At 40.4% G+C, this 20925-nt stretch overlaps 2 protein-coding genes across 7 annotated transcripts in view; both read right to left on the bottom strand.

Annotated features, from left to right (window-relative positions):
- The window catches only part of ptk7b (protein tyrosine kinase 7b), a 91397-nt gene extending 78864 nt beyond the window's left edge, over nucleotides 1–12533 (bottom strand). Inside the window, exon 1 of the mRNA XM_042502297.1 lies at nucleotides 11942–12533. Coding sequence (XP_042358231.1) covers nucleotides 11942–12062 — 121 coding nt within the window. The 5' untranslated portion in view covers nucleotides 12063–12533. The remainder of the gene's footprint in view (nucleotides 1–11941) is intronic.
- A 1883-nt stretch (nucleotides 12534–14416) lies between these two features.
- Nucleotides 14417–20925, bottom strand: part of klc1b (kinesin light chain 1b) — a 31186-nt gene continuing 24677 nt past the window's right edge. For all 6 annotated transcript variants that reach the window (XM_042502166.1, XM_042502167.1, XM_042502168.1 and 3 more), the window contains 3 exons: nucleotides 17536–17660; nucleotides 17285–17342; nucleotides 14417–15983 (listed from right to left, as the gene is read on the bottom strand). In XM_042502166.1, coding sequence (XP_042358100.1) covers nucleotides 15909–15983; nucleotides 17285–17342; nucleotides 17536–17660 — 258 coding nt within the window. In that variant the 3' untranslated portion in view covers nucleotides 14417–15908. The remainder of the gene's footprint in view (nucleotides 15984–17284; nucleotides 17343–17535; nucleotides 17661–20925) is intronic.

The following is a 20925-nucleotide window of genomic DNA, read 5'->3' as shown; positions in this document are numbered from 1 at the left end:
GAGTGTTAGTGGAATATTAATTTTCATTAGACACGTAAACGGCTTGGTAGGAATACGGTCTTTTTCAGAATAAGGGCAAAAACTGGACTACTTTGTGATCTAAATGCACTAAATGTCATGTTCTGAGCGGTTACAGACAGACAGCATGACTTTGTCAAGCTTGCAATGAACTCGCTTAAAATTGCATCCCAGAATGAAGCATCACCAGCTGTGCATAAGAATGAGACAGAGAAAGAATGAATTTAAAAAAAAGGAGTGAAGTGTGTGCCTAATTTAAGCAACAAATGCAAAATGCTTGGGCACGGAGGGCTACACTGACCCACCTCAAAGCATACATAAAGCATCAGGTCTGCTTTGTTGTCTTGTTTCCTACAAAGAATCAATGATGATACATACCAGGACAAAGAAAGCACTCACTATAACAAATACAGACAGATATGTGCCCACAGGTGCACATGTCACACCACACTAACACATGCACATACGCAAAATAGCCTGTCATGGGTGGCGTCAGTCTGTGTTTACATATTTTTAGAAATTCCAGAGGCAGTGAAAAGCCCCGTGTGTTCAGCAGCACGAGGGCAACCATCTGCACCACAGGAAGTCAACGGCCAAACAGCCGCCAGCCATCTCCGGCCAAGGCTGTTGTCCAGACCCCCAGGGGGACCGCAGCCTTTGCCCTCCATCCTGACCACACACACCCACACGCACACAGAGCAGAGACCCCCAGCCACATGGTTCACAGTGAGGAAAGACAGGACTCTGTCCCCTCTGTCTGGGTCCTAACCTGGATGAGGACACAAAGCAGCGGTGAAAGCTGTGGTGTGGAACAGGGAGGATGCTTTGGGGATCCTCATCCTCTCTGACGTAATGCCAGGAGGAAACAACCACAACAAAATATCTACTTCCTCTGGCACAGGAGGGGGGCCGGGGACCATTGTCAATTGTCAGACACAACACGGGAATTTTTATCACTCGTCACCTCAGCAGATAAGGACAGGAAACACTGTCCTGTGCTCCCCGATCAACAAGGCTGTGATAGCTGGCTGCACCTGCACAGAGCAGCCTATTGTAGTGGTGTGTGGTATTTTGTATTATTCAGTGTGTTTGTCCTCCACGGGGATCGAACATTGTGGGGGTTTTTGAGAGCAAAATATATGATATTGTTGACTGAGGCTGGTAATAGCTGATACTGATAACAATGACTAGAGTTAACATTTCATTTCACCCACAGAAGACTAAAACTACAGTAATACCTGCCAGGAGTAACTTATACTGGCTACAAAGGCATTTCTTTCTTTTTTTTTTTTTAATTATTTTTCGGCAGAGCGAGAGAGAGTGGTATGACATACAACAAAGATCCAACAGACAGAATCACAGTATGGCAGTCGCCTTAACCGTTCAGCCACAGATTAGTCATTGCGCAGGTTTTAAGTGCCATTTCAGGGTTTCCTCAGGTAGATAGTTACAGACACATAATGAATTTACTTAAGAAAAAAAGCCATTTTTTACAGAATCAACAAAATTATTATTGCAGAATTCTGAGAAATGTTTTCAATAAAACCAAACAAAAAATTCTCCTCTTGTTTTTCTGAATTAACAAGATAATCATCTTGTAAATTTTTGCATTTCTGAATTTACAAAATTATAATATCATTAAAAATGCAAAAACGTTTTTGCCATTAAATATTTCCGCAAAATTCCGACTTAATCTCTTTAAACCAAGAGCAGATTATTTTCTCAAATGAATGCATTATGTCCACTTAGTTAGTATTGCGCACTGCAATATTGGACTTTAAAGCTACAACCATTGAATAATTGATTTTGCGATCAAGAGAAAATCTAATTGATTGACAACTACTTTGAAGATCAACTCATCAGATCAGTCTTTAAAGAAAGGAAATGCCAAAAATTCCCTGGTTCCACCCTCTAAAATATGAGAATTAATGCTATTCTTTGTCATATGTAACGGTGAACTAGATTTAACTGTTGGTCAGACAAACCAAAGCATAACATTGGGCTTAAAAAGCGTATTATAATATTTCATAAAAATGTTAGAAAACAAAAATCAGCCTGTTCAGATATTAAGTGACTCATACAAGGCTATTTTCATGTTTATAAAAAAATGCAGCAATCAAGTTTGTCCCTCGTGACTTTTATTCTTGGCAGAGTGGAAAATCCATTTAAAAACACATTTTAGACCGTGCAATACCGAAATTATCCATGGAAACTTAAAAATAAGCTTTTTAATGCCTTTAACAGACGGAATAGTTTTGATCACACTGTAAAACACCCAGAATGAAATCTGTTTTAAAAACACCAAGAGCAGCTCTATACAACATATCAGCACCCCCCAAAAAAAGCTACAGTAGAGTGGAAGGATGGAGGGAAGACAAACAGAAAGCACCTTCCTGCAGCAGATGTTACAGGATTGACCTGTGACCTCTTGTGCAGTGGTGAAAACAACCAAAAAAATCAACAGGCGGGTTTTCTCCTGACATCACACCTCACTATAAAACATTCAAAACCTCCTAGAGGCATTTTGATCAAAGTTGGACACAAGTAATGAGCCAGAGCCTGATACAGAGTGTAGACGCAGACTCCTGTGTGTCAGTACAGACTTGAAGACAATTTGTTTGGATATAAGAAGCAGCCTCCCCACACCACATGCCTGATATAATTTAACACAACTGTGGGTTTATTTCAGCTCCCTTCCCATCAGGAGAATCGCTTCCCAAAAGCAAAGAGGTGCCGTTTTATAAAATCTCCTCATGCAGCAACTCTACTCGGTTAGTCTGCCTCTGCTGTGCCATCCCTCTGTCAGAAATGATTAAAAAAAAAGCACAAAAGTCTGGCTTAAACGCAGACTCACAGGGAGGTTCAGATAGAGGACAGCAGAGAGGAGGATGGGGGTTTAAAGGGATTCAGTGGTTGGCATAGTTTGAGAAACTGGAACAAATGTAGTGAAAGGGAGCAGAGGAAGGTGAAACAGAGTGCGAATACAGCAGCAGCAGAGAGGAAACTATGAAGCTGGGGAGGCTGCTGAGGTTGTTTAACATAATTAAAACCACAGAAAATAACAATGCTGGCTGTGTAATGAGCTTCTCTCTCAGCTGTGGTAATTACTGCCTACTAATACAGAGCAATACTGACCATAATGTGCTGATGCCGTTGGGTAACTGGCTACAGGAGAGGAGACGTATAATTGTCAGACATGGCTGGGTAACAGACGGGTCAGCAGAGGTTTTTACCGATTGTGCAGCCAATAAATAAGTCTCTGAAACAATCGGCTTCTCTGTTACAGGCTGATTAAAGAAAGACGTACACATCTGAAAATGAGGCAGTAACAGAAGAAAGATCAATGATGAATCCTTTTTAAACATTACTGATACTGATTAGTGGTTAATGAACCAGATAACAGATATTTGCAACCTATATGTATTTTCAATAAAAATAAAATATTCCTGTAGAAATTTAGAATTTGGATTATAACAAAGCGATCATTAAAATCAAAAGCCGATGCAGATCATCGCCAATATGCCAAATATCGGCCCCAATAATCAGCCAGGCAGATAATGTGGCGACCCCTAGTTTCCATCCACCAATTTTTAGGTGCGTTTTCAATTTCTACATTAAAAATAATGAGTGTAAATGCCAAAAATTAAAAAAAAAAAAAAACTGAAAATATCACAAAAAACATTCGACGATTGAGGGAGGTGGGAAAGTTGGTGTACTGATAAAAGATTTATGTGACTAATGCAATGGAAACACTCAGCCAATAAATGGTACATTGGCACCAGCCACCATTCAAATGCTGGCAAAATATGCAAGTAGCTGCTAGATTTGCTTTATGCAGCCAAATAAACAACAGTTATTTATTGAATGGCTGGTAGATTTTGAGTCCACCAGCCACAGAGGAACCTTGTTATTGTTATCCATTTATTTATGGAGAGGGGGCGGGAGCAAATAAGTTAAACTTCTTCTCACTCCCTTTTTAATATGTATATGCCTTTGCTTCTGTTTCTTTTCATTTTGCTCCACTATGCTTTTGTGCCTTTTCTTCTCTTCGTCTCTTTGTTTTAAAAACAATTTTTTTTATTGCTTTGCTCATTGCATATTTGAAATTAACGTTTCAATCAATCAATCAAAAACAGTGACAGAGAACAAAAAGGTGATTTCCGATCCTGGTCATGACATACTGTCAGTGCACATTGGCCAGTGTAAGCTCACTTTGTCATCTCGGGATGAGTTTCAACCCCCTTACACACAAGACTGTTACCAGTAATTTTCCAAAAGCACACAGCTGTAATATGAGTTGTTCATGATTTTCTGTTTACTTTGTCCAGTGTTTCCTCCGTTATTACAGTGGTTTGACTGGTGCTTTTTTTATTTACGTAATCTCGTTAGGGTCTCTCCCGCAGGCAAATTTGTGAATGTTAGGATAGCAAAGGAATGACCAGTCTTACTCAACCTATGATTAGCTAGTGCTTATTGCTTTTTTCACAGTCAGAGTAAGGAAGAGTAAGGAAGAGTAAGGTGGAGGGAAAAATGCATATATTAGCATTTTCTTTACTGATCTTCTGAATAATCTGTTTAAATATGTACTACATTTGGATGAAAACCCAACTATCGAGCTAATTCCATATACACACACACACACACACACACACACACACACACACAGTGCACCTACATACACACACCTAGCTAAGTAGTGTGCATATTACCAAATTTCCTGAATGAGAAAACTAATCCTAGAGCTCTCAGTGTGCACAGACACACTTGATCCTGACTGATCAAGATTCACAGTTTGCAGGAAGTCTGGGCCTCCCTGTTTGCCAACCACATGAAGACAACATTTTCTTCAAGCTGCAAAAAACACAATCAAATCTCCAAGTGAGACATCCCCAAAAATTACTACGATGTATGTTTTCTTCATTTCTTTCAGGGACAATTTCACAAGGACAGTCTTTTATAAAATATTGTTGTGGTGTAACAATCTTCTCTGTGAGAACCACCGTGCCCCTCAAAGCCTGGGAGAACACCAGCCATAGTATGGCACTTGGTTCACATCCAAAATGTATTAGCCTGGATTCAAAGGAAGCTGGAAGCTCTGAAACATTCACAGGCTCGCCGCGCCAAGAGCTGATGAAGCCACCAGCTCCAGTCGCACATTATGCTGGCTCCATCGCACAGAGTAAATCCAAGCTTTGCAGGTTTAGCCAGGTACCAGACGCTGGAGGTTAACACTGCACAGGCTGCTGTGGAGACAGATCTGGCCTTTGAGCTCTGCTGCAACCCAGAGCGGAAAGACGAAACCGAGCACAATGACGAGCAAGGCCAAACACAACAGAGAACAAGTAAACTGGATAATAAAGTAAATCGGCACTGATACGAGGACACGCAAACTACTGAATGTAAATATATTCTCTCCAAACAACAACTGGGCCCAGTGCAGGGTCAGTTGTAGCCAGCTGACCCCATTCATTAGAAGATCAAACACAGTTGAAGGCCCTTCCCATTAAACACCAGTGGCCTTTTCAGCCTGTTTAAACCTGCTGGTGTGGCGGGGAGGAGCCGGGGGCTGATTGAGAGCTGCCTGATGTCACTCTGCCTGTGGCCCGTTGCTATGATGAGTTCATTCAGCCTCAGGACACAAAGAGTTAATGGCTGCTTGGATTATGCAATGGCATGCCAGACGCCTTTCTCCTCTCCTGCCCTCTTTTCTTCCCCCCCGTCCCCTTCAAACGGACCAAAGCCAAATTAGGCATTCCTGCACGTTTCGATCAGATGCATTTGAATGCAGCAGCGGCCCTGCGCATGCTTTGGCACAGACGTGGGAACAAAACAGGGATTTTGTTTCGCTCTGAGGGCGAACTTCCCCTCACCAGGGCCTCACACCTGCCCTGCGGGGGGAAAGTTGTCGTAAGGATTTACAACTGTCGGGGTGGGTGATATCTGCAGCGCTGGTCAAACCAATGAAAAACATCTGTAATCATCATTCTAAAAGTGAACACGAAACCACAGGTTATCACTATTAGCAGATAAGCGATCCAGCAACAGCAGATTAGACCAGGTTGAGGTTAAAGACGGTGAGCAAATGTCAGCAGCTGCATCTGATAAGAGCATTTTCTGTCACATCACTGAAGGATCACTGCAACTAAACCAGGGAAACATGTTTTTATTTCCACACACAGGGCAATGGGCCATTTCAGGCAATTTTATAAACAGACTAATCGATGCAGCTCTTCTTAACACTGTATGCTGTTTGAACAAGTAAACTATTCCACTTCAGCATTGCAGCAAGTAATTGTAAATACCACAGAAAAAAGACAAATCTTTGCTGAACTCAACACAACAATGTGAGCAGCAGCGTTGGGTCAGGGTGCAAGCAAACCACTCCTCCAGACCAGACAGGAGACAGAGCTGTGCAGGCAGGCACCAAGTCAATAAACAACAGAGATCCCTCCAGACGAGACTGGCAAGCACGAGGGGGCAACGGACCAACTACGACAGGAAAGAGGGGAAAAAGAGACAGAGATCTACAAGGCCTGACTCCAATCACAACCACAGGGTCCAACGGCAGAGCCAGCAAGACCACAAACACATGAGCCAATGTGCATGCACCCTGTCACGCGCACATACACACAGCAGCTCAAATACATGGGTCATTAGGTGCAGTAATCATCATTTAAAGCGAGTAGCTTGGTCCTCGCGGTTCTTTGTTTATTTGGCTTTATTGATGACATGAAGCCAACAGAGGCCACAGAGGGCAGCGCTCATTATGAACTGTGGTTATTTTCCAGCCCGATCAAAGAAACATCAGGGAGATTCAGTCTTCCTGCACAAATCAGCAGGTACGCTTCCTACGCTCACATACCAAACGTTTAATGTTGCAGCCTGGAAAATATAAGCCGACATCTTATCATAACCATCTTTCTTTTATTAATCTCTCCCTCAGGCTGAAGAGAGCGTTATCTTTGGCAACCACTGATCCATCACTCCAAAATAACTCCAATCAACACATTTAAGAAACACTGGCAAAAACAATTTAAATAAAATTAAGCTAATATGAAGCATGTTTTTTCTGTAGCTCCACCAATTTATTTCAGTCATAACAACTTCTTCTGGGCTCCAAAACTATTTATTCTGAAAGAAAGCAAGACGTAGGTGAGGGCATCAAGCCAACATGTTTGGGCCAAATGGAGCGTCTTTGCTCACGCCTGATTAAAATTTGAGAACAAACCGTAAAAACGTAAATCATTGACAGGGTTGCATGTTTTTAATTTAGCCAGGCACGTATCTTCACTAAAGGCTCATTTCTCCCTTACTTACGATCGTCAAAGATGGCAAACCTGTATCAATTTTGAGGTCATGCATGGGCTGGAGGACAGAGAACTGAGGAGACACAGGCGCATCAATTTGACACGGACCCCAAATCGTAGAAACCGGGTAACCGTGATTGTGACCTCTGAGAGACTGCAAGAAGATCCTCCCCTGGGAGAAGAGCCCTCTACAGCAGAGTGAGTGCAAACTGCACATACCAACCAACTGGGTGGAAAAGAGGACTCTTAAGTTCAAAAGGCTTCACCTAAACCTGAATAAACACGGTCTGATAAATGACCAGAAACTAGAGCCATGGGTCTGGGAGACCTTGAGAAATCCTCCCCCAGTCTCACAACTTGCGCTACGAGTCTCCACATCAGACTCTCTGATGTGCACAAACACACAGAGAACCAGATCTTATTATTCGACTCTATTCATCATGCCTTTTCTGCTCCATGCTTTGTTTTGTAGTCACGCTCGAGTCTGAGCTGAGCTAGTCTTGGTTATCCTCCAAACAACTCCAGAAAATTACAATGGTAAAGACATACAGCCCCATATATGGGAATATAAGGGAGTTTAACTTTCATTGCTTTTCTGCCGGGCTACATGCATTGTGTCTTACACAGGATTTCCACATACAGGGAAAGATAAGATGATGCCACAAGTTGCAATATAAACCAATCCAATATAATACCACAAGCCAGAGCTGAGTGGTATTGTTTAAATCAATATCACAAAGAATATTTTTCAGAATCAGTATGTGTTAAAAAAAAAGGGTGAAAAAAAGAAATGTTTGAGCATCGCTGTGTCATAGTTTGTGCATGAGAGAGCACTGACTGGTCAGTTGTTCGACGACAAAATATTCTGCTCAGTACACATCTTGGTTACAGAAATTTTAAGTGAAGGCATACTTATTAAAAGAAAAATGTTATGTTGTGTTGTGTTTGAAAAATGTCATATTTGAGAAATAAAACAATGCGAACATGTAAAAGTCCAGTACTAGTGGGGTTGTGAATTAGATACATGCAAACGTATGCAAATTCACATACAGAGCAATCAAACTGATGCTCAAAACATGACGAGTTCCACATTTATGCACAACATGACCACACAATTCGTTTGTTAATAAACAAAACCTTCACAAGCAATATTTTTTTTAAAAAGTTCATTTAGTTTTTAACTACGGCTTGCTATGAATCATCAATTCAGACAACAGAAACTTGTAATAAGATCATATCACTACTTAAATTTGACAGCAGGTGTTGATTTATCACTAGCACTTGCACAATACTATACATAAAAAAATACTACAGCCATGAATCACTGCTTTACTCTGCCATAACAAAACTGGATAAAAGATGTGGCGTGTTGGCTGGTGTAGCGGATTGCATTAGATGCTGTAATGGAGTGCACAGATGTTCATATAATATCAAACCCCTGCAGCACTATAATGAGATAACACACAAAACATCAGAATCAGTTCATGTGGTGGAAAAAAATGGGACAATGAGGCCCAGAACAAAAATCCTGTGTTATGTCATAAAAAAAATCTTCCTTAAATTTGTCTTGTAATATGATAAAACTGTATGATGAATGATGAATGAGTTAAAGCGGTTTAGTACATCAACAGCTGCGCACAAAAGACAACAATCTCATGCCATGCTCCGTTTTGTAATCCACTCAAATGTGTTAATTCCAACAGCACAATTTCATTTCGCTGTTGTTGCCCACCACGGGATTGCAAACCACTGTAATAGGAAACAGACAAATAATTCCTCTTCACACAATATATTCCTGTGTTTATTTAGTATTTATTTAGGCGACATCCTTTCATGCCCTCAGAATCTGCAGGGAATGTGCAGCCAAACAATTCCCGGCACAACAAAGTTAATAAAAGCCAAGTGTATAGATCTTAAAATAAAGCAGCGGCGGGTGGGCATGCCAACAAAATATCCAGCAAAAAGCCTCCATGGTATCTGCTCAGAGCCACACAGTACAGACAGTACAGATGCCGCAGATAAGCTTTCTGACTGAAGCATGGAGCCATCACTTTGTGAAACAGTGGTCGACTGGTCGGCACAAAACCCACTTCCTGTATCCTTTGCATTTCTGGGCAAAACACCATCCATCTGTTGAGCTAACATCAAATCCATTACACAAACAAATAATAAACACTGTTTTTGCTACTCCTGCAGTTTAGTTACAGTATCCTGTTTTGCAGTAGAAGCCGGAGAGAAGATGCACACAAGTCAATAACTCCCTATTGAATTCCATCAAGAAATCTGACTGCACACCTCTAAATCATCATGAGGTGAATATTAGCTTTTCCACAGGCCTACAAATTATTAATGCGCCAGGAGGGCTGAATTGCAGATCTTCTCCACTTGCACCAAGAAGGAGAGAGATCAAAGAGGAGGGTTTGAGTCGAGTGTGTGAGGACGTTACTTAAACATTTTGCATCTATCTCAGCACCTCCCCAATGAGCCCAGTCATTTTTTCACATAGATACTTCAGGAATGTGATCGACATGATGAAGCTGAGGGGGAGAAAGGGGATGAAAAACACACTGCGGGGCGAGGAGGAAAGCTGGAGGACGGGAGAGACGCGGCATTAGCTTTATGGACATTTACACCATGAGTGGCTTTCATCCACTCAGAGCTGCTTCTACACTGGTCAGCTCCAAATACAAACCAGGTCAAGATACAGAGGAGCAAACTACAAAAACAGAGCGATTACTGTAAACTCTGAATAAAAAAAGATATCTGGGTAAATATTTGACCACAGATCCTGCAGATCAGACAACCCTCGAGAACCATGGTGTGTTTGGTGTGGACAGCTTCATGTGGGAAGAAAAACCGCCATAAAAATGTCTCATTCGCCGCCATTTCTGGATAGCGCTCCAAACACATTCAGAAAACCCTTTTTAAAAATAGGACATTTCTAAAGCAGGCTACAACGGCAGGCTGTCACGACAGTACCTGGCTTGGCTCTCTGTTCATGAGTCGTATAAACACAAACCCGCAGCAGCCTCCGTCTCCCCTGCTGCCTGCACACAGAGGACACATTCATCCCAAAGTGGGCACCATGAGGAGACTGGAGGGGGGCGACAGACACTTCAACTTAAAGGAATTTTTCAGCCACTCTGTCTATCAGGGCTGTGTTGAGGGCGCAGGCAAACACAATCTGCGCTCGTCTCAGTCTCCATGTGGAGATCAGATAAAACGGACTCAGTTTTGACATGATGAGCGGTGAGTTAATGAGCCTGATCTTTGGCAGGATAAGAGCATTCCTTGCACCAACTAGGAAGGATCTTCTCAGAGCTTTCTTCTCACTCTGCTGCCGCGGTTATGAACTTTCAAAGGCTTTGACAACGTGGGGGGGCTTTTTTTTTTTGCAGCATGTTAATTTTTCTATTTTCTAGCTCTTCTCTTTTGGGTAACTCTGGCAGGAGCACAGAAACTGCTCTGCACCACTCGTGCATATGAATGGCACCCATGAAAGCATGGCACGCTGCATGGGGCTCAGAGAGGCAGTTCAAACATGCAAACAGAGTTATGAATATGATAATCAGGAGTGGCGTATCCAATGTGCTGTGTGAGGATGGAGGTATACTCCTGGGAATACATAATGACATGGCACGGCTGCCTTCATTGATAGCTGAAAACCTATAATCCTGTTTAAGATCATACATTAGATTACCATATAATTAAAGCAATATGTAAACAAACATGATGTTGGTTAGGGGTGGGAATCAGCAGAGGACCCACAATTGCAATTACACAATTAGACATGATACAATATTATTGCGATTTTAGCTGTGTTGCGATATGTTGAATTTTTCTGATATGATAAATTGTGATTTATTACTTTTTTAAAATTTTGTCAAGTCTGTTCATCTCACTTCAGTTATTTTTTTGCAGCAAAGTGTGTACAGTGAATTGAAAAAGCAATAAATTATGCTATTCTTTTGGGCTACCAAAAGTTGAATTTGCGTGTGTAAAGACTTTCAGTTATGTATTATTTTTTTTAAATGTTAATGTAACCGTACCATGTTGCCAAATAAAAAACAATCTTGATACAACTCTTGGTGGATTGTTTTGGTATTGTGTAGACTTTCCTTGCTTCTGGTGAAACTTGATTAAATCCTTTTTATTTAACCTTTATTTCACCAGGAATAGTCCCATTGTGATTCAAACTCTCTTTAATAACCAGTCATTTTAAGGCAGCAGCCTGAATTTACATTTTCCCAAACTGGTGTAAATGGGGGATGGGTGCCCCCATCCTCTATCGACCCCCAAACCAAAACCACTTTTATAAAGTTTAGCTCAGATAAAAGCGTTTTCATAGACGAATGAATGAAAATAGGCCGCTGGAACTGTGACTTTCGCTCTCTGTAGTAATCATGTTATATCTCTCATAGTGGAAGTCCAAAACTTGAAACAGCAACATTAATCGTTTAAGAAAAAAAAAACAAACAAAAAAAGAAGCATGGAGGTCAATGTCGGGGTCCGCCACAATAAGAGTATTTTTTCTGTTTTGTTTTTCAGAATGAAACAGAAATAAATAGAAATGTATGCGCGAGTGTGTTTTAAATGTACAGTAGCTTGTTACTAACCTTGGAGGCAGATAATACCGACGGCGTACATGAGATCCACCGGTGGTTTCCTCCGGCTGGTCCCCGCGGGGTTTCTCCTGCCTTCCCTCCGCCGGCTCTCGCTCCCTCCTCGTAGCTCCATGACCGTCCTGGTCCTCGGCGGCTCCCCGGTGCTGTTCTCCGGCGGCTGCGGGAGAGCCTCGGGGCGAAAGGGAGCGTCAAAGAGATCCGTGCGTCACCGTGTACGTACAGGTAAGCTAACCCCGTTACCTGCGCAGGTCCCCGGGGGCAGCCAGACGGCCTGCTCACCTGGTTGTTTTGGAAACTAGCAGGAACAAGGCAGAGACATGTGGAGACGGTCGCTCCGGTTCACAGGCCAGCCACACAGACGACTTCGCGAGTTCAGAGCGAGGAGCCCCGCCGAAAGTTTGGAGGGGAGTTTAAACTTCCAGGTAGCTCACGGGGCGGAGGGTTGGTGTGAAATTAGGCCGCTGAGGTTCATTACAGGCCGGTGTGTGTTGCCGCCGTGTGCCGGAGTGCAGAGCTGCCGAATGCCGGGCCAGTTCAGTCTTCAACGAGAGGGAGTTTCTCTCCGCGGTGTTTCCAAGTTGGCTTCCTCCCACCGCCTCTGTGAATTTTTTTACACCCGCGTCAAGTGGGCGGAAACAATGCAGTTTAGTTCCTGTGGGGACTTTCAAAATAAATGTTATGCGTGCAATTCACATATCTTTTAACATTTTAGTATTTTGTTTGTTTGTTTTAGTTTAGTTAACTTTATTGTCTTTATATGTTGTGTAAAGGCAACATTAGAAAAGCTCATTTGCGGCTAAGCCTTTTTTTTTTAATTACTATATATTTAACTTTCATAATTTACCATGCTGTACAAGTTATTCATATATTTTGTTCTTGCCCCAACTTCATGTACATTGATTCATTCATTCAGTTTAGTCTAGTTTAGTTTAGTGTCTATTTGTGTTGTGTTAAAGACAATATTATAATAGTTAATTTGCAGTTTAAACCTTTTTAAAACCACACCATATATTTAACTTTCATAATTTTTTTCATAATGTTTAATATTATCCATATATTTTGTTCCTGGACCAACTTTTTCTATTTATTATTTATTTACATTAATTAATTAATCCATCCATTCCTTTATATTTTACAGGTCGTAATTTCATGGCTTTCTTGAGCAAATACATTTTATTCAAAAGTTTTTTCACTTCTATTTTAGTCTTGTAATATCAGTTGCATTCTTCTTTTAGTTAATCAGCATCATGTTCAACACATACTCCAACCCGTCAACAGTTTTAACTGTTGCGCAGTTCCGCACCAAAAATATGTTCTTTTGTTTTGAAATTAAAACATCGCACATCCTCTCACAATAAATGTATCTTTGGTTGCTTGACGGTATTCCCTCTTTTCCTACAAAGCAGCTTCCGGTGCCTGTACCCGATTTGGGATTAGGAGTACAACACTGCGACCCCCTGGTTCAACCCGAGCACTGTCTACTTATAATACACATCTCGTGTCATGCAAATAATTCAAATTTTAAAAAAAAAATCTAAAATAGTCAACTAGCAATAATAGTAATAGTAAAATAGCCTCAATAGTTCCTGTATGTAGCTATGTATATTTGCTATGCATGAAGGGACTAATAACCCTTATTGTAATGTGCAATATCCCTGATTGTGATTCACATAGTATATTTTTGAAAAAGCTTTTTTCCTACAATGTTCTCGTATCAGTTAAACCAGCAGGACATTCTACACATTCAAGTTTTCGACAGGTAGTTATGGCACAAACCCAGCAAGTCCTGCCCATGCAAATACATCACTGAAACCACGGGGGGACGGCCCCTGCTGGCACCACTGGTCCTACTGTGTGTGGGACTGGTGCCATGTTGCTGGTCCAGCTGGCACCTACATGGCTGACAGAAACATGCAGTCAACCAAGCGGAAGGATTAAAGGGTCAAACCAGTGTTACACTGATGGGAAGGGGCTGCAGAGAATGAGGACACACTGTTGTAAAAATGAAATTCAAAAACGTTTTATACAGAAAACCTTTACTGGGTTGAACTGTCATGAACTAATGAACTCTGCTACTCTGACTTGATGTTTTCATGGAAAACAACCACAATCCTGGGGTTAATTCAAAGCTCTCAAAAGTGTTATTGGGTTGATGCTCCACATTTAAGTGCTGTCATACTGAGAGATTACCAGTGAGCAGAGAAACCTCGGGCTGACTTCCACAAAGAGGAGGGAAAACTCTGGGAGACAGATCCCATTTTAACAAGTCATGAGGGTTTCCACACTGACTTACACACTGATGTTAAAGATCATGCTTGGAAGAACTCACTGTTATAATTGGCAGATTTGTGGTCAAGACATTATGATGATCAGGATCGTGTTTTTTCAGATTTAAAAAAATTTAATTTTTCAACAGCTGGAAGGAATCCTGAAATCAGCCATATACAATAAAATAAATGACAAACGTGACTAGAAAATTGTTGGTTTTATTTCACACATTATTCATGACACGTGAGATTAAGAATCAGATCAAACCGATGCACATTTAAATCTTACCAACAATGAAACTCAGTTCTATTCCCGCTAATTTCCTGATGAATTCTATGATTTGTGAACTTTCGATCAGATTCTGTTGTTTACATTTATTACAAAACGATGAAAGGAAAAACAGAACGAGGGAAAATTAATCAAAAATAATAATTACAAGACATTCCAGTTCTTTTGAGCTTCACTAAAAATGCAAAGACAGAAGACACCCATCTGAGAATTGTGCAAAAAAATCTATCAGTATCACATATCTAGAAATGTATCACACATTCTGATCACTGTAAACATTTTAAGATGATGTGCTCACGGTTGGCAGCTCAAACCTGCAGAGGTCGACTGAGACACAGAGAAACAGTCTGCGGGTGAGTCCTGCATGGCACCAGAGATCATTCAGGATGACCAGGATTAATTAAGCAACCCAGTTCAGCCTAATCATTTTTTTTTTATATACAATCTAAAACGTTGAACATTTTCATGGTTGTTTGTCAGCACTCTGAGACCATAAACAACTCAAAGATTATTCCTGCGTTTTCTCTGCAACGGAAGAGAAACTCAAGCAGACACTTGGATCTAAAAGCTGTATAGGTTAAAGCTGCGGTTATTTAAATGTGTAATAGTTTTCCGAAAGTCTGTATGAACAAAAACTCATCCCCAACAAGTCACATGACTCACGTCATGTTAGTAAGATAAACATTTCACCCTGTTCCCCAAAGCTTTAACCTACACCTTGCATTGCAAATGAATCTCAACAGGCAAAATCATTAAAATGAAAATAAAATGATTTTTTTTAAACAGTGTAATCATGTCAACTTTACATGATGCCATTTCAAACCCAGACATTCTCAAGACAATTCTAATTTTGCAGAAAATAGAAATCTACAAGACTTTTTTTTCTAATTTGCACTAATAATAAACCACTGAATGGCACAGGATGACAGAAACATCTGAGGAACACATATCTCAAATCAAAAGAACATAAGGAGAAATATACCAGAGCAGGTGGCACTACGGCAACAGATGAGGTGACAGTGCAGAGTCACGGTGATTATGAATAAGGGGGAGAAATGAGGTATGTTTTCTTGGCCATATTTAGGAGGCGCTGAAGCAACACCAATGTTAGGAACATGATGAGGGGAAAATAAAGCAATCTGTCTCTGGAAGAACTGGATTTAAAATCAAACTAGAAAAGACACATCACTCATGTATATGTGCATGTTTTGATGGCAGAAAATGTCTCTGGGTCTGAATCTGGTAGGAAATGAGTCTTTGGGTCAGACGCTGACAGGCAGTGGAGGGGCGTGTGCGAGGCTGTCTGGTAGTGTCGTGGGTGATCGTTGTGGCTCAGAGAACGAGCCAAAGGAAGGAGCCTCTTTGGGTCAGTGAAAAGATCAGCCTATAGACAACCACCTGCTCAGTTTCCAGTGTAGAGATCCACAGTGCTGGAGCTCAGGCCACGGCTCTCCCTGAAATTACTGCCTCCCCGAGTCTGTGAAAGAGTTACAAGGCGACAAAAAACAGAAAATAAAAGAGGGGAACAACATGAAAGTTAACTACAGCTGGTAATGTTTACAAAAGTAACTTTAGTAATATTTGCCGAAAGTGTCAATATATCCTGGCAGTAATGCATGAGGTAGACTATCTTTGAAAAAGAGGGAAAAGTCAGTTCTCTGCCTCCTCCGAGCGCTTCTAATGGCATTTGCAAGAATCCACTGCACTTAATAACATCAACCAATCACAGCTGAATACCCCTCTCCCACCAAAATTAGTGCATGTGGCACTCATTTTGCTAAGTGCTAAATATTTCCACTGCCAGTGAACACATCTTTACAGCACATGAGTGCCTTTTTTTCTGTAAGTTGGTGTGTGTGTGTGTGTGTGTGTGTGTGTGTGTGTGTGTGTGTGTGTGGGCTGTTTTGTTAGTGTGTTCATGCAACGTTAATGGACAGGCAGGAGCACAAGTAAACGTTTGACAAAAGGAACAGAGATCTTTGATAGCTTTTCAGTGGTTTCTTCTCTTTATATATTTCTTATTCAGTCTCTCCTTCAGACTCGCTGCAGACTAACTTGGAATAATGTTTGATGCAGCTTGGGAGGAGACGAATGGTAGTGGCAGCCCATCACTGCATCTCACCGGTTAAGAAGCTGAAATTCACTTCAGCTTGGGTTCACTTGGGTGTTGTGTTCCCAACAATGCCATTAAGAGCCGGAGGCGATAAAAACCTGTGTCTACTGCAGAGTCATTCACACCCGTGTGTGGATGCCGATCGTACGCATTCTCATTACAATAAAAAGTCCAATTTAAGCGGTTTCAGTGGGAATGAGTCTCGAACACAGCTGTCATTCAGCTGCAATGCTGAAAGCAACTGAGCCATAACAAAACACAGCACACAAGCTGGAGCAAACATTCTCATTTTACAGTTAAACAGTACACTAAAATATGTTTCTAAGAACATTAGGTGAGAATTAGGCAATGCAGTAACAGAATCTTGATTCATATTTGTTAAGCTCTTCCTAGTTTGACAGTTTGACTGCAATTTACAAGCAGTGATTGACATGACTGACAGCTGCGTCAGAGACTTCCTGGCTCTGATTGGTTATTTTCCTTCAGCAGCAGAGGATTCTAACAAATGCAATAAAGAGCAATAAGAGGAGGAACCAGATTTAACCATGTTAGAAAAAAGTGTACACAAATTAACAACTACAGCTTTAACACGTAACAATTTCGATAATACAGTCAAAATAATACATTAATACACAATAAAAGACTTTGCACAATCTGTTTCTTACCTGAAACGGGTCATCACTGGTTTTGTTCAGGTAATTCAGGGAAGCAGCTCGCTTCATGCTGTTAAAAGAACAGGAGGAAAATAATGTTCATTGAATATCTGAGATCAGGGCACAGGTATTTTTCATGACGCTGACAAGTTGATTCTCAGACTGCTATGAATCTACCTGCTCCCTAGAAACATTAACTTCAACAAGAAATACAATTTGCTTTAAATGTCTGTTAACCATCAGAGGACTTCTTCTGTTCTTACTTGGTGCTGCGAGGTTCAGGCGGTCCGTTGCCCTGCAGTTTTTTCACCAGCAGCTCACTGCTGCGACGGAGAACGTCCCTGAGCTTCCCCAGAGAGCCGCTGCGCTGGAGGGCTCCACTGCCATCCTGCAGATACACACAGTCATCAAGCCATCTATTCCTGCACTGAGGATGTGGGTGACACATACTTCTGCAAATCTTTTCATTCTTCTTGGTTGCAGCCAAACAGCAGAAGTCTCACAAAAAGGGGGTTTATGCAGAACATACATTATTCAAAGTGCAATTAATGAGGTGAGACTGAAATATTTAGATTTTTGTGTGGGCGCAGTGTTAACGACAGCATGCAATGCAAGCCTAATTTCATTTTTTCTGACAGTTGACCTTTCAATATTATTGTCATCATTATTATCATGATATAACGATCATGTAAATGTACTTTTGTGTTACATAAGTCACTAGTGTGAGGGTCTCATGGTGGTCCAATAGTTGTGCTGTGTGTTATTTTTCATCCACAGTAACTAGAACTCAAATGACTATTGAAAGATAATCAGCTACTTTTCTGATAAGTGATGGTCATTTTTCATTTTTAAACAACAGTAAAACTATATCAAAACATCTGTTTACAAACTCTCACAACTCATGTAGAACAAATATATGCATTTTTGCTAAAACCATAACTATATAAAATGTTTCCATATGTGCAGTGTCATGCGCATACGAGTAGCACACCTGGGCAAGCGTGCACATTTGAACTCTGCTCATGCATTGCATTGAGCAAAGCTACTCATATGTGTTTTAAATAGTACTGAGCATACCAGTGGATAAACTGCATGAGCTGTGTGAGAGTTTGTAAATTGATGATTTCATGTAGATTTGCTGTTGTTAAATGCAGATCCCAATTACTTCAGTTCATAAAGCCTCTTCTCGGTTTTTGGATTCTTCGTTCACCATGGAGGCATGCGAGAAAAACGGTTTTCTTCTCCAATTCAACATAACATATGATGAGTAAGATATATATACAAATGATCATTTTGTGGGTGAAGCGTTCTTTTAATCAGAAGTATGTGCCGCATTTATTTGCCTTTTGTGACAGCGAATTCGATGTCTTTGGTTTGTGTCTTTTCGTCATCTTTAGCCTCAGAATAGTGTGATGGACACTATTCACTATATTCTGTTTAGACCAAATGATTAATCAATTTATGTTAAAAAAAAAACAATAAACATTTTTTACAATGTATTACAGTAACTGATTCCATCCATCCATTCATTTAATTATTACTATTAGTCACATACCGGCTATGGTGTGTTCATCATGATGCAATACAAATGTATCACCAGCAGGGGGGACTGTGGGTAAATCAGAAAATGTACATGTATCTACCAAAGACTAAATATTTTCGTTCCACTGAGTGGCTCTGCAGTCGCCACTAGAGCTGACACCTAAAACAGTCTCTGTTCCCACTGACGGCGGAGTAATACAGTCGCCTCCATACGATGCAGAGAAAAGACAAAACTTCACAAATGAAAAACTTTATTTGAGAATACCAACAAGTGTTGATGCAATAAATCTTCACAATGCAGAATGGTAAATATAATGCAGTCCTACTTACTAAGATAGTGCTTGTAGACCTTACCATTTATGTTCTTCCACTTTAGGAAACTGAAGTCACACTATATATGTCAAGAATAGACAGTTCAATAAATAAGCATTCCACTAACACAACAATATTGTCATAATTATGTGATGTACATAGTCAATTCTTTTGTTCAGAGTTGCATTAGAAGTATAGGTGTACTCATTGGAAGGAATGAAGAATCAAGGCAAGTAGCATACCGAAAAGCCGTATAGTGAATGCACTTGTCAAATCTATAAATACAGCCTACAATTACGCTTTAAAGATGTTAAAGTCATTTTACATTCAGTTAGTTAAACATCTGAAATAACATGTTGATCTTGAGGAAACACTCGCACTGTACTTTGGGTGTCTAAAAACATGATTCACCAAAGTGACAATGTTTACTTGCAAACGACTGTGTTAAGAAAAAGGCAACACACTCCATTAAGCTTTGTGTTCAAAATACAGTATCCATAGCCAGAGTGGGCACTGTGACTGTACCACCAAAACATACACAAATACACACTAAATCTACTGTGGAATCCAGGCTTCCGTTCAATAATAACACTAGCTTTTACTCCTGCACCAACAAATAAAAGGCAATTCTGGGCATTTACGTCCGTTATTTTGTAATCTACCATTATTTTGCGATCTCTCCGGTGGCCAGTATCTGTGCTCCATGCCGTCTCTGCTGTCATATACAGCACCAACCAGTGTTCCTAATTCCCTTTATAAATGCAAGCTACTGTGTACATAACGTACCAGCGTATAGAGCCTGTGTGAATCATCTATCAAACCAAGGACACTGAAGCCAGCAAGAGCAACTTCAAACAAAAAATACCATGGCAACAACAGCTTGCTGCGATCTGACCAATTTGCTGTCAACTGATGTTGGCCCTTCTGGTCTTTCACAACAGGCAACACTGCGGCACTGTTGACAAACTGCCTTAATATTCAGCCACAAAATAATCAACATTTTTAAAAAAAATGTAAACAAAATGATACAAAATTGAAATCAAAAGGAAACATATCTATAAAAACAAAAAAATGGCAATACTCCCTTCTCATTTCTCACCCACTAGGCAACAAAAGGTAAAAAGAAATGACATATTTTGATTATCATTTGAAATTATACAGTACCATCATTTCCGAACTTTTAGGCATTTGATCTCACTACTGTCAAACAGTTAAAAACAGAAAAGACACCTAATGGCAAAAAAAATACCTTTCTTGAATTAAAAAAAATAAAGAAAAAGACGGTATTATGGCTAAATACAGGCACCAGGTTGGAAGCTAGCTTTGAGGTCAACTATTACTTGCTGTAGAAACACACTGCGAGTGCAAACAAATTCAGAGTGAGACCAATGCAGAGCAACTGTGGAAATGAATCCTTTTGTAATATATTAACTCTATAGTGATTGTAACGCTTTATCTGACTGTGGGTTGGAGTGATGTCTGGTGCCACGGCTGCTGTCAAAGGTGACACTGATCCTCAAAATCTTTAATCTTTTGCCTTTATCCAATAAATAACTTTCATTTATGGGCCCATTTCTGCCAATGTGATGAATAAAAGACCCCGTAAGTCATTTCAATGAAAACTTTCTTAAAATAATGACTTTACATCATAACATAATGACTTAGAATTTCAGATGACTTACCTCAAAACGATTAAGTTAATAAAAGTTAATAAAATACTTTTTTCGAAATAATGAGATACTAAGTTATTATTTTGAAACACTGACGCATTATTTAGAGATACATTTCTGATTATTTTG

Source organism: Plectropomus leopardus, chromosome 15 (genome assembly GCF_008729295.1).
Source record: "Plectropomus leopardus isolate mb chromosome 15, YSFRI_Pleo_2.0, whole genome shotgun sequence".
Classification (NCBI taxonomy): domain Eukaryota; kingdom Metazoa; phylum Chordata; class Actinopteri; order Perciformes; family Serranidae; genus Plectropomus; species Plectropomus leopardus.
Note: the sequence above shows the minus strand (reverse complement) of the source record. Positions and strands in the feature narration are given on the sequence as shown.